This window comes from Hevea brasiliensis, unplaced genomic scaffold (assembly GCF_030052815.1).
Source record: "Hevea brasiliensis isolate MT/VB/25A 57/8 unplaced genomic scaffold, ASM3005281v1 Scaf7, whole genome shotgun sequence".
Lineage (NCBI taxonomy): Eukaryota > Viridiplantae > Streptophyta > Magnoliopsida > Malpighiales > Euphorbiaceae > Hevea > Hevea brasiliensis.
This window is the reverse complement of record NW_026615250.1, coordinates 1,215,925-1,240,865: the sequence shown is the minus strand read 5'-3', so window position 1 is coordinate 1,240,865 and position 24,941 is coordinate 1,215,925. Positions and strand designations below refer to the sequence as shown.

Below are 24,941 nucleotides of genomic sequence, written 5' to 3'. Positions count from 1 at the left end.
TGCTTATAGAGGCAACACCAAAAGACGTTCGATATTGTGATGACAACTTCTATAGAGCCATAGACATGCATCTCAAGGTATCCTCTCTCTATATGTCTACTTTCCTATTGCGTGTCACTAACCACAGAGCTATGCAGGTACATCATAATCTAATAGAAGAAGAAAGAACAAGCCTAGGCAGTGCCATGGATTATCATATGCTATCGCAAGAAGCTTGCCAGCATGCGATGAAGAATGAAAGATTACCCTTGTATATATCAACGCGAATTATCCTTCTTGAACATGTAAATATGACAAAATCAATTACAGCTATTGGATCCAATTACCGAAGAACAAAGGCTTAAACTATTATAAAAAAAGACTAAGGTTTGGATAAGGGATACATGACACCTTAGGAAGAAATAAAGATGGTGAAAAAAGAGGTTGAGAGCATGAAGGTGCAATTAAATGCATTGCAGAAGTGTAAAATGCAGCTTCAGAGACAAGTGAAGGGATGCACTACCTAGAAGAGGGATCTGGGTTCTGGGACAGCATTGTATAATAGAATCTTTCATATTGCTTTGTTTGAAAGTCCATAACTATACCCGCAAACTGCTGTAGATTGTAGAATAAAATATGCAACTTTTCATTATCGGGGAATTCTTATATAGATCTAATGAAATCATATATCTTGTGTTTTGGGTCTAGTAATCCGGTTAAGTAAAAAAAATCTTTCTTTTTATAATTTACAAGAAGATAAAATGTTTCTATAATTTAAATTACCTTAAATGCGGTTAAAAAATAGATCATATGAATTTTTTAGTTAAATTTTTAATATTTTAGTATTTATTTATATTACAATTTTGTAAAATAAGTGTAAAAAATGGTAAAAGAATAATTATAAAATAATAAGAGCTATGATTGAAATTGTAAAATGTTAAAAAGTAATGTTTATTATATTTATTAAAAATATTTACATTTAGACTTCTTTTTCAAATAATCGAACCAGAATCGGATTGAAGTCACTGATTCGAGCTGGTTGGTTCCGATTCAAATTCACTGGGGAGAACCATAAGCGGTCCGATCAGGTCCTCTGCACGTGGCCGGATCTAGGTTGAAGTCAAGTGGGAACTAGAAATCTAGCGAATTCAAGGAAAACAATGGACCAAGATGAAGCTAAAAGCAACGAGAGTCACTCTTCGTCTTCACGGGACTCCAATCCATGCCCCATCTACGTCGGTCCTTTCCTTAGAGAATCATATCTCGATTCCTGTTTCCGTACGTTCTTGTAGTTTTCTCTCAAAAACCTTACTTCGTTCTTTTTGTTATTCCTTCTTGTTAACAATTTATATGTCTGTTATTGATCCAATTCCTTGTTTGGTATTTGTATGAGAGCTCTCTTGTTGTGCTTTTCGTTGCTTAAAAATTATATGAGTGGTAGTGATTAGGTGCTTAAGAATTGTTAACAATTATAGGTAACAGAGAGCAATTTGAAACCTTTATGATAGTAATTGTGCGTTATGAATCGATCCTAAATGTGGGTTTTTGAGCAATTTTGCTATAATTCTGTATAAACCTTATTTAAGTTGTGCATTTTGCATGGGACTAAAGTTGTTGTTGGCAAGCATTCTGGTGCCCCTTCTTCTGTAGAATGTCCCTTGTGCAAGGTTTGCTTTATTCCACTTATGTTTTACTTTAGCTTCACATGACAATTCAGGCCATTTGTTTTGCCATATTGATTACAGGAATGATGTCTCTGTAAAATTTGTTATTAATGGCTGTATTTTTTGATTGTTCTGCTGACAGAAAATCTTTCAATAATTTATGGATATGATGAAAGTTTATTCCAAAGGCAGTATTTAAACGAAAATTTTGATCTTAGATACCTATTTCTATATTGTTGTTTCCCTTCCAAGTCTCTTCACTTTATTAAAATCGGTTATTTACTTAGTTTACTTCCCTTTTTTTTTCAGTTCTTTCTTTGCAAAAGCTCACAAATATAGATTAAATTGCTATTATACTGAATCAGGTTTTCTGCTACTTCCCCTTTTATTCTTGGTTTGTTAAACTGACATTTGTTGTTTAATGCTATTTCCCAACAAATCAATACCTTGTATGTTTTTCACTAAATTTTGTGGTCAGCCAGGTATCTTGAGCAATATAGTTAATGCATTGCAATATTGGAAGTCCCGCAAGTATCTTCAACCAAATTGGTGGCTGCAAAGTTGGTTGAGAAGAGAAATTCAGGCTCTTTGGCAGGTCCGTCTGTTAATATGAGATTTTTCTATGCTTTGCCCTTGTACTTATTACAAACTTGGACATCCCACTGAAATTTGGTGCTCTATCATATGATACTATATAATTCAAATTATATACTCAATGCATTAGAGCAGATAAATGCCATTAATAATGTTGCATTGCTCGTAGATCGGAGATCTTACTAAAATTAATAACTTGTATAACTAAGCTGGCATTAGTGGATGGCTGCATAACCGTGTGAAAAACTGTTCAAACCATATAGTCTTTAGTCATATGGAGCTGCACGTAGCATCAACTAATGTCTCTTCGTACTTTACTCCATTGAATTCAGATCAATTTTCTTTTTCCTTTTTTTTTTAATGTCAGAGTTTGAAAGGCATTATTCCCTGCCTACTCTTTTGTGTGCTATTTTGGCACTAGTTCAGACTTTGTGGATGTGGATAAATATTTAAAGTTTTGGTTTTGTGTGTTTTTATCAGAATATGAGAAGAAGGAAAAATTGCTCTCTCCTTATCTCCCTTTGCATACATATAAAATAAAACAGAAATTATAAGAGAGAAAGTGAGAAGAATAAGAGGGGTTGGGGGGAGATTAAAGAAATGGGGAAATAAATTGTACTGATGCTAAATTTTTCTTGGTGGGTGGGTCATTTTGGTTAATGCTTCAAAATGATTCCTGTTTGCAAGCCATTACAATGAAATTGTGTGGCCTCTTTTTTTTTTTTTTTTTTTTTTTTCCTTTGGTGGTAGAGATGAGAACAAAAATATGGGGTGATAAGAACTGCTTTAAGATGTTCTTCTTTTATATGCATTGCTACAAGGCCTTTTTTTTTAATGATCTGAAATTAGTCTTCAAAAGATGGATTCATGTAATAATGCAACGGAATATGGAACTGCCAATAGAATTTTCACTAATCACTTCACTAAGTTTATGTATTCGTCAAAGATCATCAACTTAGTTGGAGGTGGCAGTTTCCTAGTTCTTCAAATTAATTAAAGCCCATAGTTTGACACAAGTTTTTTTCCCTGAAACAGCATATAAAATATTGGAATGAATATTCCTCATGCTCTTAGATAATATATTTGATTCCAATCTCCTAAATAATTATTATTTCTCTCTCTCTTAAATTACTCGTTGTTTTCATTAGTATGAATCATTATATAGAAATGTAAGTCTTTGGTTAATCTAAGTTGATGCAATTTGTTATTCATTTATTTTTCTTTTGGTTCATCATTAAATTGAATGATTGAAATTTAATTTAGTTTTGATTGAAGCATAATTTTATGATTTTACAATTTAATTTTAGAGAAATTATAGAACCGCTAAATAGAGATGTCAATTCCATTCCTACCATGAAAAAAATTGAAAGATATTTATTTTATTATTTTTATATTATTTTTATAATTAAAATTTAAATTCAAGATTTCACATATTAAAGACGATTATAATATTAATAAAAATAATAATTTATTTATTAATTTATTACAAATATAATATAAATTTACTTTTTCTTTTCATCTATTTTAAATTATAGGTCACTTTTTATCTTAAAATAGTAATTTATTTATTAATTTATTATTATGTCTCTATTTAATTTGCATTGAAAAATAAAATATATTAATTTTAAAAATAATTTAATACTATAATTTATTTAATTTTTAATAAATCAATATGAATAGAGAGTATATTAAAAAATTAAATAAAGTTTGTTACTTTAATTATATTTATATTTTACTCCATCCGTTAAATAAAAATAGACTTATTATTATTTTTATTTATTTTAAATTATAAGTAATAATTTATTTATCAACTTATCCAATTTGATATGTATTAAAAAAAATAAAATTTATTAGTTTCAAAAAAAATTTAGTAACATAAATTATTTAATTTTTAATGGGGTAATATGAATGAATGATATATTGGGAAGAGTATATTAAAAAATTAAATAAAACTTATTACTTTAATTATATTTATATTACTCCATCTGTTAAATAAAAATAGACTTATTATTATTTTTTATTTATTTTAAATTATAAGTAGTAACTTATTTGTTAACTTATCCAATTTAATATATATTAAAAAAATAAAATTTGTTAGTTCTGAAAAAAATTTAATAACATAAATTATTTAATTTTTAATTGAGTAATATGAGTGGATGATATGTTAAAAAAAGATTAAGTAAAATTTTTTATTTTAATTACACATCTTTCATCTTATAAAGATTTTCTTACTTTTTATTTTTACATAAATTAAGCTATTATAATTAAAATAATTAAAATAATAAATTTTGTTTTACTTAGAAAAATTTTGTGAAATTTTTTTTTAATATGTTCTTTATTTACATTATTCTATTAAAAATTAAATAACTCATATTTCTAAATTATTATTCAAATTAATGAATTTTACTTTTTCAATGTATATCAAATAAAAATATATTAGTAAGTTATTAAATAAATTACTATTTATGTCACATAGTATTTTTTTTTTTAAACAATGTGAAGCTCATCTGACGTAATTTCTTTTAAATTATGTAGAATTTATTTGGCATATTTTGATTTCAGGTTCTATTTTCTCAATTCTCTGCTCTAAGTCCCTTTTTGAAAAATAAATAATAAAATTATGATTGAAATTGTAAAATGTTAAAAGCAATGTTTATATTTATTAAAAATATTTACATTTAATTAATTTTTATTTTATAATAATTTCCATGGATGGTTGAAGTCGCCATTGGAGTGGGAAGGAGAAATCTAGCGAGTTCAAGAAAAACAATGGACCAAGATGAAGCTAAAAGCAACGAGAATCACTCTTCCTCTTCGCGGGACTCCAATCCATGCCCCATCTGCCTCGGTCCCTTCCTTCAAGAATCCTATCTTGATTCCTGTTTCCGTACGTTGTCTTGATTTCTCTCAAAAATCGTACATTTTCTTTTTGTTTTTCATTCTTCTTAACAATTCGTATGTCTATTATTGACCCAATTCCTTGTTTGGTATTTGTATGAAAGCTCTCTTCTTGTGCTTTTTGTTGTTTAACCTCCACTTGATTTTTGGTGTTCATTTCGGTTAGTAGTGATTAGGCGCTTAAGAATTGTTAAGGATTATATGAAAAGAAAGCAATTTGAAACCTTTATGATAGTAATTGTGCATTATGAATCAATACTAAATGTGGGTATTTGAGCAATTTTACTACAATTCTGTACAAACCTCATTTGAGCTTGTATTGGCAAAGCTTTTCAGTTACCAGCGTGTTCATGAGTGCTTGTGTGTGCATGCTTTCTTTACATATATATTTTTGTGGTGTTGGGATTTTGTTGGTCGGGGGGGGGGGGGGAGCTGTTGGGTTTGTGGGCGAGGGCAAGGTTAGGGAATGATGCAAGATGATGGTGGGTCATTTGTTCCTCTTATTCCTGTGTTGCAGATAAATTTTGTTACAGTTGCATTTTGAATTGGACTAAAGTAGTTGCTGGCAAGCATTCTCATGCACCTTCTTCTGTAAAATGTCCTTTGTGCAAGGTTTGCTTTGTTCCACTTATGTTTCACTTTAGCTTCACATAACAATGCAGGCCTTTTGCTTTGCCTTATTGATTACAGGAATGATGTCTTTGTGTAAAATTTGTTGTTAATGACGGTATTGTTTGACTATTCTGCAGACAGAAAACCTTTCAATAATTTATGGATACGATGGAAGTTCATTCCAAAGGCAGTATATAAATGATAGTTTTGAGCTTAGGTACCTATTTCTATATTCTTGTTTTTCCCTTTCAAACCTTCACTATATTAAAATCGGTTTACTTAGTTTACTTCTTTTTTTTTCCAGTTCTTTCTTTTCAAAAGCTCACAAGTATAGATTAAAATGCTATTATACTGAACCAGGTTCTCTACTACTTCCCATTTTATTCTTGTTTTGTTAAATTGATATTTGTTTTTTAATGCTATTTCCCAACAAATCAATACCTATATATGTTTTTCAGTAAATTTGTGTTCAGTCAAGTATCTTGAGCAATATAGTTAACATATTGCGATATTGGAAGTCCCATAAGTATCTTCAACCAAATCGGTGGCTGCAAAGTTGGTTGAGAAGAGAAATTCAGGCTCTTTTGCAGGTCCATCTGTTAATTGAGATTTTTCTATGCTTTGACCTTTACTTATTACAAAATATAAACTTGGACATCCCACTGAAATTTGGTGCTCTAACATATGAGATTATATTATTAAATTAAGATACTCTATGCAGTAGAGCAGATAAATATTATTAATAACGTTGAATTGCTGGTAAATTGGAGATCTTACCAAAATTAATAATTTGTATAACTAAGCTGGCATCAGTGGATGACTGCATAACCATGTGAAAAACTGTTCAAATCGTAAAATTTTTAGTCATATGGAGCTACACAGCATCAATTATGCCGCATCAACTATGTCTTTTCCTACTTTACTCCATTGAATTCAGACCAGTTATCTATTTTTTTTAATGTCAGAGTTTGAAAGGCATTGAAGTGTTTGGGAGATATGGGAGTGGCATGGTTAACTAAATTGTTTAATAAGATTTTAAATTCAAAGAAAATGCCTGATGAATGGAGGAGAAGTATTTTAGTACTTATTTTTAAAAATAAGGGAGATATACAGAGTTGCTCAAACTATAGGGGAATTAAACTCATGAGCCATACTATGATGTTATGGGAGAGAGTTGTGGAACATCGACTACGTCATGATACTTTTATCTCTCCTAATCAATTTGGCTTTATGCCTGGTCGTTCAACTATGGAAGCGATCTTTCTCATTCGAAGTTTGATGGAGAAATATAGAGATGCGAGGAAAGGTTTACATATGGTTTTTATCGATTTGGAGAAGGCTTATGATAGTGTTCCAATAGATGTCTTATGGAGAGTGTTAGAATAAAAGAAGGTATCTATTAGGTACATACAAGTGTTGAAAGACATGTATGAATGAGCAATTACTATTGTGCGCATAGTGAGAGGGAACACGAGATTTTCCTATCTCAGTTGGATTACACTAAGGTTCAGCTGTAAGCTCTTACATTTTTACATTAGTTTTAGATGAATTAACGAAACATATACAAGAGAATATTTGTTGGTGCATGATGTTTGCGGATGATATAGTTCTGATAGATGAGATGCAAAAATGAGTTAATAGAAAATTAGAGCTTTGAAGAAGTACTCTAGAGTCAAAGGACTTTAAATTAAGTAGAACGAAGACAGAAGACATGCATTGCAACTTCAGTGAAAGCCGAACTAGTGATAGGGAAGGAGTTAGTTTGGATGGAGTGATACTATCCCAAAGTAATCACTTTAAATATCTCGGCTCAGTCCTTCAAGTAGATGGGGGATGTGAGGAGGATGTTAGTCATAGGATTAAAGCCGGATGATTGAAGTGGAGACGTATCATGGGAGTTTTATGTGATCGCAAGATTCCCAAAAGTTGAAAGAAATATTTTACCGTACAACCATACGATCGGCCATGTTATATGGTAGTGAGTGTTGAGTACTGAAGAAGTCGTATGTGTCTAAGATAATAGTTGTGGAGATGAGAATGTTAAGGTGAATGAGTGGCTATATTAGATTAGATAAAGTTCGTAATGAGAGTATTAGAGAAAAGGTAGGAGTGGTACTAATTGAGGATAAGTTGAGAGAAGGGAGATTGAGGTGATTTGATCATGTGAAGTGTAGATATACGGAGACTCCAGTTAGACAAGTAAAGTACATTAGGGTAGAGGATAGAAAGAAAAGAAGAAGTAGACCTAAATTGACTTGGAGGAGAGTAGTGCAATATGACCTAGAAGCATTACACATTTCCGAGGATTTAACCCAAAATCGTTTAGAGTAGAGAAAGAGAATTCATATAGTCGACCCCAAATTTTTTGAATAAAGGCTTGGTTGAGTTGAGTTGAGTTGAGTAGAGTTTGAAAGGCATTATTCTCTTCTAACTCTTTCATGTGCTACTTTGGCACTGATTCAAACTTTGTGGATGTGGATAAATATTTAAAGTTTTGGTTTTGCGTATTTTTTAATGTATACAGGAAATAGAAGAATGTTTATGGCTTTATGCATATAAATAGAAGAATGTTTATGGCTTTATGCATATAAAAGTAATGCTGTTTACAAAAAACCTTGCACTGTTTTTGTTTTGGATTTTTTTTTTTTTTTTTTTTTTTTATGGTTCATAATTTGGGATGTTAATTTAATGTCTATAGCTATCTTTTAGCTCTGGTTGGCTATCATTGGCAAACTTTCATCTTCTGACATGCTTGCATGCAGGAAGAGGATGTTGAAATTATTGTACACCATATACTTGGTGTGGTTGATTCATTCTTGAGAAGGTATTTTCTTTACTTATCCCACCTTTTGTTTATTCATGTGCAACTTAACGATGAAAATGAACTCTAGATTGTAACAATTGGATTCCTCATTCTTTAAGTTCTTTTGATGAGTATGAAAGTTTGGCTTATTACTCTAATTATTTTACATATCTCTATTATTATACATTTCTCTTTCTCAAAAGCTTGCTTTCCTTTTTGCCAGGGGTGATCAATCTCATCAAATGAGAACACCTGAAACAAAACAAAGAGAGTTCAAGAATCTAGTCTCTGATGCAGCAAGGCCTTTTCTAGCAGCAAGAACAGAACGATTTGTGAATGAGTTGGAATTGTTTCTTGCTTCAGGTTTAAACATTGAAGCCTATGATGAAGTATACATGCAGCAGTTGGGTTGGAACACTCCTAGATTGATTGGTGAGGGTGCAGATGTAGAACATAATGAACACACACCAATAGTCCCATACTTGTATATTTTTGACGACTCTGATGAAACTGATTGAGGCTGCAGAAGGAGAACGTAGTGAATTCACACCCACCTGGAATCCCTTATTTCTGTCTTTGATAACGACTCTGATGAAGCTGATTAAAAGTTTCATTTCTAACGTGGAACAACAAAGTTTGAATTATGCTTGATTAAAAAATATACCTTTAGTTATTAATAAGTTTTAACTCACGGATACTAGAGTTGTCTCTAATTATAAAGTATTGAGTTAGAGTTTTAATCGAAACTTGATGAACTGAAAAAGAAACCTTTAGCTAGTCTTGACTACTTTGACAACATGGCTTTAATTTCAGTGTCTTATCTGTTTAATTTCGATCAATTTAATGGTTAATGTTTTAATAAAATTTTTGAAAGGGGAAAAATTTAGATATGATTCAAAAATTAATTATAAAAAAGTTTTATTTCATGTTATTTTTCTATCCATTCACACTGCCGCTGAAGGATTAACTGATTAATAAGGAATGGATAAATAGAACGGAAATATTGAAATTCCCTCGTTGCCCTCCATAAAGCCAACTAAAGCAGCCAAATTAGATGGCCAAAAAGGTCATCAGTATGCAGTTGTTTGATTTATGGGGCCAATATCCTTTTTCGGTTTAAGAACGTTGGGACATGGGGCAGAGGCTACAATTACACTGAGCAGTAACAAACATGGCAAGAAGCTCGGATTATGGAGCTTTCATGGAGAAATTCGTGCTCAAACCGAGTTCTTCATCTCATGAACTTCCCTTAAATGGTCTTACCTTTGCGGTTAAAGATATGTCAGTCTCTTCAATTCAATTTTTTTTCTTGGTTTCTTTTTCGTTTCCTTCAATATTCGTCTCTTATTTTATAGTGAATTCATGAATATTTTCAATGACGATGCTCGTTTTCATGCCTGTTTTGGGCTCATCTGCCAGTTCTTGATGATACTGGGTTTGGTTCGAATTGGAATTGGAATAAAAATTTTGCTTTCCTTTTTATTTATTTATCTTTTCAATCTGCATCTTATTGTGTTTTAACGTTTAGTTTACCTTTGTGGGTTGAACTTTTGATTAGTTTCGATGTGAATGGATTTGTGACTGGGTTTGGCAATCCGGACTGGGCAAGGACCCATTCAGCTGCTAAATCTACTCCTCCGGCTGTTTTGGCTATCTTGAGAGGAGGAGCCACATGTGTTGGTAAAACTGTCATGGATGAAATGGCATATAGGTGAGAATGTGAAACAGGTCCTGCTCTTTTTTAATTTCAATTTTAATTTTTATTGATTTTCTTCCAACCTTTTGGAACTCTAGATCTCATAAGTGTAGGCACCATTGCTACTAAGCTAAAGTTCATTGGTAAACAAGTGTTGTTCTTAAATACTCAGAGGCAGAGGGTTTATTTATTTATTTATTTTTTAATTGTGAACCATTTCTCAGATAAATTGAATAAGAGCAGTGAGTAGAGTAAAAATTTCATAGAGTAAAAATTTCATGAGACCTTAAAGTTCTTTCATTTGTTAGCTATTGTCTTACCTGTAATTAAACAAATGTCATGAACTAAAATCAGTTTGCGCCCTTGTTTTTAGTTCTTTTGTTATTTGTTGTGCTAAGATTCTGCATGCAATGTACTTCAGTAAATGAGCATGTGAAGTGATGACATCTCTTTTTGAGTGATTCTTGAATCAAAATTGCATTGGAAGCCCTTGAAAATGTTGAATATATATAAATGGTGTGACATTAGTTTAATTTGATATCAAATCTGATGTGCCATTTAAATTCTAATTATTCATCGTACATTTTTTCAAGGTGGTTCGTCTTTTGCATGATAAAACTTCCCTGAACATTCACGTCATACTTGTTTCTTATGTAACTGAATAATTGTGTTTTGAGGCAGTCTAAATGGGGAAAATAAACATTATGGCACACCTACAAATCCTTGTACTCCAGATCGTGTACCTGGAGGATCTTCCAGTGGGTCTGCTGTTGCAGTAGGTGCAAAGCTTGTAGACTTCTCCTTAGGTGAATATTCTACTCTAGATTGATTTTTCATATGCCTTGGTTTATCATAACTCAATCAAAGTAAAAAGATTATTTTGGCTGCAGGAACTGACACTTGAGGTAGTGTAAGAGTTCCAGCGTCATATTGCAGCATTTTGGGGTTTCGACCTTCACATGATGCTGTTTCTACTGCTGGAGTTATTGGCACAGAGTTTTGATACTGAGGGTAAGGAACCAGCATTGTTATGGCTTCATTTTGAACGAATTTATTGGACCAAATAAACCAACTGGTGGTCAAATTATTGTGTGGGTTTCTGATATTAAAATGTTTCACCAAAAATATTATTTCTTTGTATCTTTATTCATTCTACATTCATGTTCAAAGCAGCATCTGCAACTTCTGAATTATGGGTGGACAGGACACTTGAGTAATTTTATAGATCATTGAACCTGAAATTTTTATGTATTCCCTGATCAATAGCATCATTTCTTCAATATTCACGACAATGCACCAACACGCTACTAATATCTGTTGCTTTATTTAATGATATTGGGACAGTTTGTCTGTTCTATTTCCTTATTCTACCAATCAACTGGATAGAGTTGCACGAGAATTAAATAATTCTGAGTGCTTTAACTTGGTGATTCATTCTTTTGGCATCGATTCTGCATCCAGGATGGTTTGCTAGGGATCCAGTGATTTTGAATCGAGTTGGTCGCATTCTACTTCAATTGCCTGATGTGGATCTGGTTAGAGCAAGGCAGATATTTATTGCAGAAGACTGTTTTAAGCTTTCAAGCATTCCGAATAATCGAGTTAGTCAAGTTCTTGTTAAATCAGTGGAGAAGTTATTTGGGGGTCAGTTTTCTTTTATCTTTCAAGTTCTAAGGCAGGAATTTAGAAATTGCATCCTGATTCCATAGTATATGAAGGATACTTTTATTCTCTGTAATGGACTGAATGGAAAATAGTAGCATCAAGATAAATATGGTAGTTGTTTGGACATTTGTCTGTTAGAACATACAACAGGAAGATGCAACTGGGCTTGATGGAAATGTTTCCTAGTACTGTTTCATTCCTTTTGGTGTCCTATCATAATGCATTATCGCATCTGCATCAGTTTGTTCATATGTATCGATTCTTACATTTGATATTGCAGGTGATGTTGTAAAGCATTTAATCCTTGGGGACTATGTTGAGAACAAAGTTCCAAGTTTGAGTCATTTTATTAGTAAAGAAATCAAAAAGCAAGACTATGGTATAGCATCCTTGGCAGCCCTCTCAAGTGCCATGCGTTTGCTTCAAAGGTGTAAAACATTTCCTAATTTTTTCTGAATTGATTTATCTATGAACCTGAATGATAATTATCATTTTCCTTATGGTTGTGCCAGACGAGAGAATGTATCTGCTAGATCTGATTGGATTTATTTTCTATTTGAAGCGTAGGTATGAATTCAAGAATAACCATGGTAGTGAGTGTTGGGCATTGAAGGAGTCGTATGCGTCTAAGATAAGAGTTGTAGAGATGAGAATGTTAAGGTGGATGAGTGGCCATACTAGACTAGATAAAGTCCGTAATGAGAGTATTAGAGAAAAGGTAGGAGTGGTACCAATTGAGGATAAGTTGAGAGAAGGGAGATTGAGGTGGTTTGATCATGTGAAGCGTAGACATACGGATGCTCCAGTTAGACAAGTAGAGCATATTAGGTTAGAGGATAGAAAGAAAAAAAGGGGTAGACCTAAATTGACTTGGAGGAGAGTAGTACAATATGACCTAGAAGTATTACAAATTTCTGAGGATTTAACCCAAAAGCGTTTAGAGTGGAGAAAGCGAATCCATATAGCCGACCCCAAATTTTTGGGATAAAGGCTTAGTTGAGTTGAGTTGAGTTAAAAATAAAATTTATTAATTTCAAGAAAAATTTAGTAACATAAATTATTTAATTTTTAATAGGGTAATATGGGTGAATGATACATTAGGAAGAGTATATTAAAAAATTAAATAAAACATATTACTATAATTATATTTATATTACTCCCTCTGTTAAATAAAAATAGACTTATTATTTTTTTATTTATTTTAAATTACAAGTAATAACTTATTTATTAATTTATCCAATTTAATATATATTAAAAAAATAAAATTTATTAGTTCCAAAAAAATTTAATAACATGAATTATTTAATTTCTAATGAAGTAAGATGAGTAGATGATATATTAAAAAAAATTAAATAAAATTTTTTATTTTAATTATAAATCTTTCGTTTTATGAAGATATGTTTACTTTTTATTTTTACATGAATTAAGCTATTACAATTAACATAATTAAAATAATAAATTTTGTTTTACTTAGAAAAATTTTGTCAATTTTTTTTTAATATGTTCTTTACTTGCATTATTCTATTAAAAATTAAATAACTTATATTTTTAAATTATTATTCAAATTAATGAATTTTACTTTTTCAATGTATATCAAATAAAAATATATTAGTAAGTTATTAAATAAATTACTATTTATAAAAATTTATAACTTGAAATAAATAAATAAATAAATAAAGTAAATCTATATTTTTGCGAGATGGATGATTTTTCATGCAATATAGTATTTTTTTTTTAAACAACGTGAAGTTCATCAGACATAATTTTTTTTAAACTATGTAGAATTTATTTGGCATATTTCGATTCCAGGTTCTACTTTCTCAATTCTCTACTCTAAGTCTTTTTTTTTTTAAATAATAATAAAATTATGATTGAAATTGTAAAATGTTAAAAGAAATGTTTATATTTATGAAAAATATTTACATTTAATTAATTTTTATTTTATAATAATTTCCATGGATGGTTGAAATCGGTATTGGAGTGGGAAAGAGAAATCTAGCGAGTTCAAGAAAAACAATGGACCAAGATGAAGCTAAAAGCAACGAGAATCACTCTTCCTCTTTGCGGGACTCCAATCCATGCCCCATCTGCCTCGGTCCCTTCCTTCAAGAATCCTATCTCGATTCCTGTCTCCGTACGTTGTCTTGATTTTCTCTCAAAAATCGTACCCTTTCTTTTTATTTTTCCTTCTTCTTAACAATTCATATGTCTATTATTGACCCAATTCCTCGTTTGGTATTTGTATGAGAGCTTTCTTCTTGTGCTTTTCATTGCTTAACCTCTACTTGATTTCCGGTGTTCATTTCGGTTAGCAGTGATTAGGCGCTTACGAATTGTTAAGGATTATATGAAAAGAAAGCAATTCGAAACCTTTATAATAGTAATTGTGCATTATGAATCAATACTAAATGTGGGTATTTGAGCAATTTTACTATAATTCTGTATAAGCCTCATTTGAGCTTGTATTGGCAAAGCTTTTCAGATACCAGTGTTTCCATGAGTGCTTTTGTGTGCATGCTTTTTTTTTTATATATATATATTTTTGTGATGTTTGGGTTGGGCGGGCGGGGCGCGGGGCGGGGTGAGGGAGGGAGAGGGTTGGGGAATGATACAAGATGATGGTGGGTCATTTGTTCCTCTCATTCCTGTATTGCAGATAAATTTTGTTACAGTTGCATTTTGCATTGGACTAAAGTAGTTGCTGGCAAGCGTTCTCATGCACCTTGTTCTGTAAAATGTCCTTTGTGCAAGGTTTGCTTTATTCCACTTATGTTTCACTTCAGCTTCACATAACAATGCAGGCCTTTTGTTTTACCTTATTGATTACAGGTTTGTTGTCTCTGCGTAAAATTTGTTGTTAATGGCAGTATTGTTTGGCTATTCTGTAGACAGAAAACCTTTCAATAATTTATGGATATGATGGAAGTTCATTCCAAATGCAGTATATAAATGACAATTTTGAGCTTAGGTACCTATTTCTATATTCTTGTTTTCCCTTCCAACCCTTCACTATATTAAAATTGGTTATTTACTTAGTTTATGTCCCATTTTTTTTTTCCAGTTCTTTCTTTTCAAAAGCTCACAAGTATAGATTAAAATGCTATTATATTGAATCAGGTTCTCTACTACTTCCCATTTTATTCTTGTTTTGTTAAACAGATATTTGTTTTTTAATGCTATTTCCCAACAAATCAATACCTATGTATGTTTTTCAGTAAATTTGTGTTCAGTTAGGTATCTTGAGCAATATAGTTAACGCATTGCAATATTGGAAGTCCCGTAAGTATCTTCAACCAAATCGGTGGCTGCAAAGTTGGTTGAGAAGAGAAATTCAGGCTCTTTTGCAGGTCCATCTGTTAATTGAGATTTTTCTATGCTTTGACATTTACTTGTTACAAAATACAAACTTGGACATCCCACTGAATTTTGGTGCTCTAACATATGAGATTATATTATTAAATTAAGATACTCTATTCATTAGAACAGATAAATGCCATTAATAAAGTTGCATTGCTGGTAAATTGGAGATCTTACCAAAATTAATAACTTGTATAACTAAGCTGGCATTAGTGGATGACTGCATAACCGTGTGAAAAACTGTTCAAACCATATAATTTTTAGTCATATAGAGCTATACATAGCATCAATTATGTTGCATCAAGTATGTCTTTTCCTACTTTACTCCATTGAATTCAGATCAGTTTTCTATTTTTTTTAATGTCAGAGTTTGAAAGGCATTATTCTCTTCCAACTCTTTCATGTGCTACTTTGGCACTAGTTCAAACTTTGTGGATGTGGATAAATATTTAAAGTTTTGGTTTTGTGTATTTTTCGGTGTATACAGGAAATAGAAGAATGTTTATGGCTTTATGCATATAATAGTAATGCTGTTTATAAAAAGCCTTGCACTGTTTTTGTTTTGGATTTTCTTTTTCTTTTTCTTTTTTGTTTGTTGATAATTTGGGATGTTAATTTAATGTATATAGCTTTCTTCTAGCTTTGGTTGGCTATCATTGATTAACTTTCATCTTCTGACATGCCTGCTTGCAGGAAGAGGATGTTGAAATTATTGTACACCATATGCTTGGTGTGGTTGATTCATTCTTGAGAAGGTGTTTTCTTTACTTATCCTACCTTTTGTTTATTCATGTGCAAGTTAATGATGAAAATGAACTCTAGATTGTAATAATTGGATTCCTCATTCTTTAAGTTCTTTTGATGACTACTAAAGTTTGGCGCATAATGCTAATTATTTTACATATCTCTTTCTCAAAAGCTTGTTTTCCTTTTTGCCAGGGGTGATCAATCTCATCCAATGAGAACGCCTGAAACAAAACAAGGAGAGTTCAAGAATCTAGTCTCTGATGCAGCAAGGCCTTTTCTAGCAGCAAGAACAGAATGATTCGTGAATGAGATGGAATTGTTTCTTGCTTCAGGTTTCAACATTGAAGCCTATGATGAAGTATACATGCAGTAGTTGGGTTGGAACACTCCTAGATTGACTGGTGAGACTGTAGATGTAGAACATAGTGAGCACACACCAATAGTCCCATACTTGTATATTTTTTACGAAGACTCTGATGAAACTGATTGAGGCTGCAGAAGGAGAACGTAGTGAATTCACACCCACCTGGAATTCTGTATTTCTATCTTTGATGCCAACTCTGATGAAGTTGATTAAAAGTTTCATTCCTAATGTGGAACAACAAAGTTTGAATTATGCTTGATTAAAAAATATACCCTTAGTTATCAATAAGCTTTAACTCACTGAAACTAGAGTTGTCTCTAATGATAATATATTGAGTTCGAGTTTTAATCGAAATTTAATGAACTGAGAAAGAAACCTTTAGCTAGTCTTGACTACTTTGACAACATGGTTCTAATTTGAGTATCCTATCGATTAATGGTTAATCTTTTAATAAAATTTTTGAAAGGGAAAAAACTTGGATATGATTTCAGGTCGTTTTGGGAATGATGGAATGCGTGAGGGAATTGTGAAGAAGAGTATCCAATAAGTCATTAGCATGGGCCAATTCGATTCACGAAAAGAAAGAAGTATCGTTATCTAGCGGTGCCATGCAGACAGTAGGGATACCTCAGAATAAGGAGAGCCTTGAAGAAAAAGGGAGATTATAGGATCATGGCCAGAGCTTTGCGCATGTAATTGTTGTACAAGGTTCTGTTGTAGAAGTAATGTTTAACTAATAACTTTCATTTTGTGAACTCTTTTTTGAGGTTACATTAAATTTTATTAAGTTATTTTTAAATAAATCTAGAATAGGATTTCTATGATGTAGATATACGCTTCATTTTCGCTCTATATTCAAGGTGTACCACATTTATGGTAGCTTAGTGACAACATTGATCTTCAGTTTTATCTATTATTGTTCTTAAATTTATTGTCAAATGAAATGTTTAAAATTTGGATATCTGGAACTAGATGCATTGTTCTTTCATGGATTACCATCGTTACATGATTGGAATATTGAAATATGAGCAGTAGGCACCTGTCCATCACATGCAAAGTTTTCAAATCACATTGTTCTTTCAGCAGAGTTTGATGATCACCAACAGCTTTCAGATCATCTGGGAATAAAGGCATTCTCAACTTTAGAGAGTTGCGAAGGAAAAAACTAACGGCCATTTTTAACACACCAAGAATCATATTGACACAACAAATAAAAAAAAAAAAAAAAATTCAAGCAGCATTCACATTGATCATGAGCTCTGGTTTAAATAGATTAATGTATTTTTCAAAATAAAAAAAAAATACATATATTAATAATTTTAAGAGTTTGAATATCAAATCAGTTTTTTTGAAGAGGGAATTAACCTTAATTAAATTAAACACTGTTTTGTTTATTGAGTCGTTTTAGTAATGAAAATGTTAAAGCAATTTAGGTTGAAATATATTAACAAGTTTAAAAATTATTTAATCAAATTTATTTGGTATTTTCAAACATGAATTAAGAGTGTTATATAAATTAAAAATAATAACCGAAGCATGAGCTTGAATTTGCAAAATTGAATAACACATTCTTATAATGATTCAATAGGTTAAATTAAATAGTGTAAAAATATAAAATTGATTTATTTTTTTTTCTACATAATAAATAATTTTTCCGTGGTGTAATATTCAAAGTTAAGAATTTTTTTTATTGTAAATATCTTAAAAATTTGAAAATTTTTTTATTATAACTATTACATAGAAATTTGTTATGTTAATATTTTGTTTAATGGAATTTAGTAATTTCAATATATCTTCTATTTTATAAATAAAATATATCTTTTATTTTATTTCAATATATCTTTTATTTTGTTATTTTTATTTATTTATTACAACTATCTTAAAAATTTGAAAATTTGTTTATTATAACTATTACATAGAAATCATTATGTTAATATTTTGTTTAATGCAATTTAGTAATTTCAATATATCTTCTATTTTATAAATAAAATATATCTTTTATTTTATTTCAATATATCTTTTATTTTGTTATTTTTTATTTATTTATTACAACTATCTTAAAATTTTGAAAATTTGTTTATTATAACTATTACATAGAAATCTGTTATGTTAATATTTTGTTTAATGCAATTTAGTAATTTCAATATATCTTCTATTTTATAAATAAAATATATCTTTTATTTTATTTCAATATATCTTTTATTTTGTTATTTTTTTTTATTTATTACAACTATCTTAAAAATTTGAAAATTTGTTTATTATAACTATTACATAGAAATCTGTTATGTTAATATTTTGTTTAATGCAATTTAGTAATTTCAATATATCTTCTATTTTATAAATAAAATATATCTTTTATTTTATTTCAATATATCTTTTATTTTGTTATCTTTTTTTTTTATTTATTATAACTATCTTAAAAATTTGAAAATTTTGTTTTATACAATAATCTCCAATTCCATATCTCTTCTCAAGAAACTCAATCCTTAAGCTGCTAGTAGTTATCTCCAATTCCCTATCTCTTCTCAAGAAACTTGGCCCTTAAGCTACTACTAGTTATCTCCAATTCCCTATCTCTCAAGAAACACAACCCTTAAGCTACTAGTAGCAATCTTCAATTCCACATTTCTCTTCAAGAAACACAGCTTTTCTGTCGCAAACAACGTATGTTTCCTTCAACCATGGCGCCCATCATCTCCGTGGTGGTCATATCCTCCTCCTCCTCTTCTACTCCAAGGAAGCCAAAACATGATTCTAAATGGTACGCAATGATCAAGCGACGCAATGCTTTTAAGAGGAAAAAGAAGACTCCAGTCGTTTGTTTCGAAAGGGCTACAACTTTGGAAGCCTCTCATGGGCTTTCATGGGTTCGAGTGTGCTTGCTTGGCAAAGGAGGATTTGGTTCTGTCTTTTATGCTAAAACAAGAACAACCATAAATCAGGGAACTCATCTTCCTTCTCAATTGGCAGTCAAATCTACAATTATGGATCAATCATCTTCATTACAGCATGAGAAACAAGTTCTCTGTGATCTTACTTCCAGTCCGTACGTGGTTCGTTGTTATGGAGACGAAGTCACGCATATAGCTAATGGGGTGAAAGTATATAACTTACTTTTGGAGTACTGTTCGGGACTTAGCTTAGAACGGCAAATAAGATTATCAGGTTTTGGGTTGGCTGATTCTGATGTTAAGTATTATTCAAGAGACGTTCTTCGAGGGTTGAAGTACATTCACTGTCGTGGCTACATCCATTGCGATATCAAGCCGGACAACATTTTGCTGGTGCCTGGTAGTGGAGAAAGGAAGGGAACTTTTGTAGCAAAGCTTGCGGACTTCGGATTGGCTAAGGCAGTGGATGAAGAGTGCCATGATTTGAGGGGCACAACCAGATATATGTCTCCAGAATTGGTGAGAGATAAAAAGATTGGGTATGCTACAGACATTTGGGCCTTTGGATGTGCTGTGTTGGAGATGCTAACTGGAAAACCAGCCTGGGAGTATTCAGAAGTTGAAGATCTTCTGTGGGTGATTGGATATACAGATGAACTGCCTCAAATACCCAGTAACGTATCAGAAGATGCAAAGGATTTCCTGAGCCGATGTTTTGTTCGTACTGCTGCTCATAGATGGTCTGCTGATTGCTTACTAGAGCATCCTTTCCTTTCTGTGAACTAGGGGTGGAGAAACTCTAATATCTGCAAATAGGCAATGGAATGTAATATGCTGACAATTTTGTTTTCTTGTTGTTTTTCCCTATACTTCTAACTTCTTCATATATCATCCCCTCATCACAAGCCAGTTTTCCCTCAAGATCTCTGATAAAATGTAAATTTAGTTGATTTTCCCCATCATTTTCCCTTTTATTTGTTGTAAGTTTTACGATAATAGCTTTAAAAAATAGTTTATATTTTAAATATCATCTAATTTTATCACATAATTAATGCATGAAAATATATACTATTTTAAAATATCATCTCATTTCACAATTTCCTTTTTGTTTCACTCATGAAAAATTGCTGCAAATCCAAAAAGAAAGCTTAATAAAATTAAAAATTAGTGATAAAAACTGCACTGATGGTATTTAAATTCATATATAACATCAGTGTTACCTAGGACTGAACTATTTAAACCCTTAAATAATTAGACCTTTTCAATTTTTATTTATTTATTGAGTCAGTATTTTTATTTCCAACTGTAGTCAATTAAGCTTATGGATGTTTCAATATAATAAATACATTAAGGATTTATTTTTAAGAATATAAAAAAAATTAGGAATTAAAAAAAATTGCATTAATTACTTGTTTTTTGTTAAGTATTATTAACGTAAAAACTATTATTAACAAATTCATTGTGCTTTAATGCTTGAGCAAATAATGCAGAAAACTCACCACATAGATGTGTAGCTGAGAATTGGTAGTTTGAAGATGTTTCTGTTCTTCGAATATATCTTTTTTTTGAAGTCATAGAATCAATTAAAATAAAAGAGATGATAAGACCACAGCTTGTTGGATCATGTGCATGGCTCACTCGACAGCAAAATGGCTTTCTCAAATTTTTTTTAGATTGCACAATCTGCTAAAACATCCTACACACCGATTGCTGAGAGTTACTGCAGAAAGTTTGATCAAGGTACTTCCTGAGGAGAAAAACTCAGTTTCCTATAATTTTTTGCTTCACATTCTCAAGTTGGGAATGATGATGAGAATTAAGTTTGAATTGTTAAATAAGCTGGAACAGAGAATACCACTTATGTTGGAGTAATGTTCTGCTTCAGATCTCTTAGTCAGGAATTACAATAATACCGATAGTCTCTGGGGTGTGATATCTGCTGCCTTGTTAATCTTGAAACCTTGTCTTAATGATATTAAATTTCTTTCCATGTAGTATTGCACTAAAAGATTTGGTTTCCATCTAGCAGAGTAAATTGTATTTTATAAAAAAAAAATGCATTTCGGGTATCAGAGGTAAGTACTTGGAAGTAAGGTTTGAAAGTGACATGTCATCTGACTTGAAAAAAAATTGTGTATCAACATCTATGTGGATTTGCATATTTATTTTTAGGTCAAATGATAAAATATTCTATTATTTGTAAATTACTTAGTCAATTCATTTTCATTTAGTTAATTTATTTACTGCATTTGTATAATTATGTTACTTTCACTTGCAAGTGCTAAAGGTTTTATTTTTAGAGCTACGTGGACCTAATCTTTATTTTGTTATGAAGGTACGTAGGCAGCGTTCGAGTGCAGTCCAAAATAAAAAAAAAATTATTTTCTTGATTTCCATATTATTATTATTATTATTATTATTATTATTATTATTATTATTATTATTATTATTATTATTATTATTATGTGTTGAAATAGTTAAATTATAGTAGAAATATTAAAATTTTGTTTTTGGATATATTAGTCATGTTTAGTAGAATTTGGGTGACACAAGAAGTGGATATTTGAATAGATTAGTATTCCAAAGAATAGGCATTGGAGATAAAAATAGTATCTCTAAGATCCAAATAGACTATTTTCCAGGTGGAGCTGAAATCTTCGAGTTAATTATGAAATTCTGCTATGGATGGAAAGTTGATCTAACAGCAGCCAACATTGCTCCAGTATACTGTGCTGCATGTTTCTTGGAAATGAGTGATGATCTTGAACAAGGAAATCCTATTTCTAAGGCTGAGACTTTTCTAAGTTTTATGCTTTTAGCACCATGGAAAGATATATTTCAGATTTTCAAAAGCTGTGAGATAATTTCTTCAAGCGCCAAGGAATTTCAACTCTTGAAATGATGCTCTGAAGCTATTGCTTGGAAAGCTTCCATGGACCCAAAAAAAATTGTTGCTGGTCATGATGATTCATTGTGTTCTAATGCTTGAGCAAATAATGCAAAAAACTCGCAACATAGATTTGTAGCTGAGAATTGGTGGTTTGAAGATGTTTCTGTTCTTCGAATAGATCATTTTCTTGAAGTCATTGAATCAACTAAAAGAAAAGAGATGATAAGATCATAGCTTGTTGGATCATGTATAGCTCACTGGGCGACAAAATGGCTTTCTCAAATTCTTTTTGGACAGCATAATCTGCCAAAAATCCTACATATCAATTACTGAGAGTTACTACAGAAAGTTTGATCAAGGTACTTCCTGAGGAGAGGTGTAATTTTTTGCATTACCTTTTAAAGTTTTTTCTATGCTAAAATATCCAGCATCAAGAATATATATTGTGGGAAGGTTGGTGGATAAGTCTCTTACAATGATCGCCAGGGATGAGAAGCTTTTGATTAAACAGTTGCAATTGCTTATAGAAGCATTACCAAAAGACGCTCGATATTGTGATGACAATCTCTATACGGCCATAGACATGTCTCAAGGGATCCTCTCACTATATGTCTACTTTCCTATTGCATGTCACTAACTAGAGAGTTACCCAGACACATCCTAATCTAACTGAAGAAGAAAGAACAAGCGTATGCAAAGCCATGGATTATCATAAACTATCACAAGAAGCTCACCAGCATGCGATGAAGAATGAAAGATTACCCTTGTATATATCAATGCGAATTATCCTTCTTTTTTTAAGTCAATAGATAAATATTTCATTAACATATTAGGGTTATATAGCTTTAAGCTAAAAGGAGCTCAGTCTACAGCATAAAGACCCAAAATTAGGCCCAATTACAGGAGAGCCCTACTCTATTTGGGCAACCCGAAAGAAACCAGCGTAGATCCATATCTTCTTATTGCAGTGCCGCAGAGAAGGAAAAGCAAACCAAGAGAAGCTTAGGGGTAGAGCTCTTTAACCCAAGGACAAGAAACAACACTGAGGCCTGATGAAGTCCCAGGAGAGCCATAACCCAATTACATTCCCACAAAACAACAAGATCAACATAAGGATTCTCCAGAGCAGTAGACCATGCAACCCAAATAATGCATTGCAGGCTAAGTAAGCAACTCAAAGAGGGTGATGAGGCAAAGCTCTAAATGGCAACATGCCTTGAAGGTCAGCCATGATGGTAGATTCGACTAAGGACCCCTGAGATGCCATCATCCCTTAAAATGATTACCCCTCCTAGAGCTAGAAAAAAGCACAAATGGAGACCATCCCTACATGCAAAACCCACAAAAGAAGCAGATCAAGAAAGCTCTCACAAATAACCATAGATCTGCCACCCAAAAAACCAAATTTTATTTATCCAAAAACGCTATCTAGGGAGGGGAAGACCCATGTCCGGGCAGAGGAGAGGAGGCCATCCCCTACCAGAAAAAGGTAGGGAATGGCCGATGGGAGCTCAGCAGGAGAGATCTTGAGTCTCAGAAAAACACCTAGAACGAGAGAAAAGATGAGAGCACTTGAATTATCCTTCTTGAACAAGTAAATATAACGAAGTCAATGACAACTACCAGATCCAATTACCGAAGAACAAAGGCTCAAACTATCATCAGAATGACTAAGGGTTTGGATAAGGGATGCATGACACCTCAGAAAGAAAAAAAGATAATGAAGAAAGAGGTTGAGAACATGAAGGTGCAATTAAATGCATTGCGAAAGTGTAAAATGTAGCTTCAGAGACAAGTGAAGGGATGCACTACCTGGAAGGGGGATTGGGGTTCTGGGAAAGCATTGTATAATAGAATCTTTTATTATTGATTTATTTGAAAATCCATAACAATAGTTGCAGATTGTTGTTGATTGTAGAATAAGATATGCTTCTTTTCATTTTATTAATCACCGGAAGATGATATGTTTATGTGCCTTAAGTTACATTAAATGTGATCAAGATTAGATTATGAAAACCAATCAATTAAGTGCTTAGCGACCTAAAATTTAGCAGGCAACTTAAAATCATCAACTTAGTTGGAGGTGGCAGTTTCCTAGTTCTTCAAATTAATTAAAGCCCATAATTTGACACAAGTTTTTTTTCCCAGAAATGGCATATAAAATATTGGAATGAATATTACTCATGCTCTTAGATAATATATTTGATTCCAATCTCCTAAATAATTATTATTTCTCTCTCTCTTAAATTACTCTTTGTTTTCATTAGTATGAATCATTATATAGAAATGTAAGTATTTGGTTAATCTAAGTTGATGCAATTTGTTATTCCTTTATTTTTCTTTTGGTCCATCATTAAATTGAATGATTAAAATTTAATTTAGTTTTGATTGAAGCTTAATTTTATGATTTTACAATTTAATTTTAGAAAAAATTATAGAACCGCTAAATAGAAATGGCAATTCTATTCCTACCATGAAAAAAAAGGGAAGATATTTATTTTATTATTTTTATATTATTTTTATAATTAAAATTTAAATTCAAGATTTCACATATTAAGGATGATTATAATATTAATAAAAATAATAATTTATTTATTAATTTATTACAAATATAATATAAATTTACTTTTTCTTTTCATCTATTTTAAATTATAGGTCACTTTTTATCTTAAAATAGTAATTTATTTATTAATTTATTATTATGTCTCTATTTAATTTGCATTGAAAAATAAAATTTATTAATTTTAAAAATAGTTTAATACTGCAATTTATTTAATTTTT

At 31.3% G+C, this 24,941-nt stretch overlaps 1 protein-coding gene and 2 pseudogenes across 1 annotated transcript; all 3 read left to right on the top strand.

Annotated features, from left to right (window-relative positions):
• Nucleotides 1–1,118: 1,118 nt before the first annotated feature.
• Nucleotides 1,119–9,230, top strand: LOC131177654 (uncharacterized). Its single transcript, XM_058142735.1, has 10 exons — nucleotides 1,119–1,257; nucleotides 1,953–2,008; nucleotides 2,126–2,238; nucleotides 4,960–5,124; nucleotides 5,653–5,747; nucleotides 5,885–5,964; nucleotides 6,052–6,135; nucleotides 6,226–6,337; nucleotides 8,510–8,571; nucleotides 8,774–9,230. The coding sequence occupies exons 4-10, from the start codon at nucleotides 5,007–5,009 to the stop codon at nucleotides 9,066–9,068; spliced, it is 846 nt and encodes a 281-aa protein (XP_057998718.1). The 5' UTR covers nucleotides 1,119–1,257; nucleotides 1,953–2,008; nucleotides 2,126–2,238; nucleotides 4,960–5,006; the 3' UTR covers nucleotides 9,069–9,230.
• Nucleotides 9,231–9,709: 479 nt separating this feature from the next.
• On the top strand, nucleotides 9,710–13,215 carry LOC131177652 (amidase 1-like; annotated as a pseudogene).
• A 5,845-nt stretch (nucleotides 13,216–19,060) lies between these two features.
• LOC131177694 (uncharacterized) lies at nucleotides 19,061–24,030 on the top strand (annotated as a pseudogene).
• The last annotated feature ends 911 nt before the right edge of the window (nucleotides 24,031–24,941 follow it).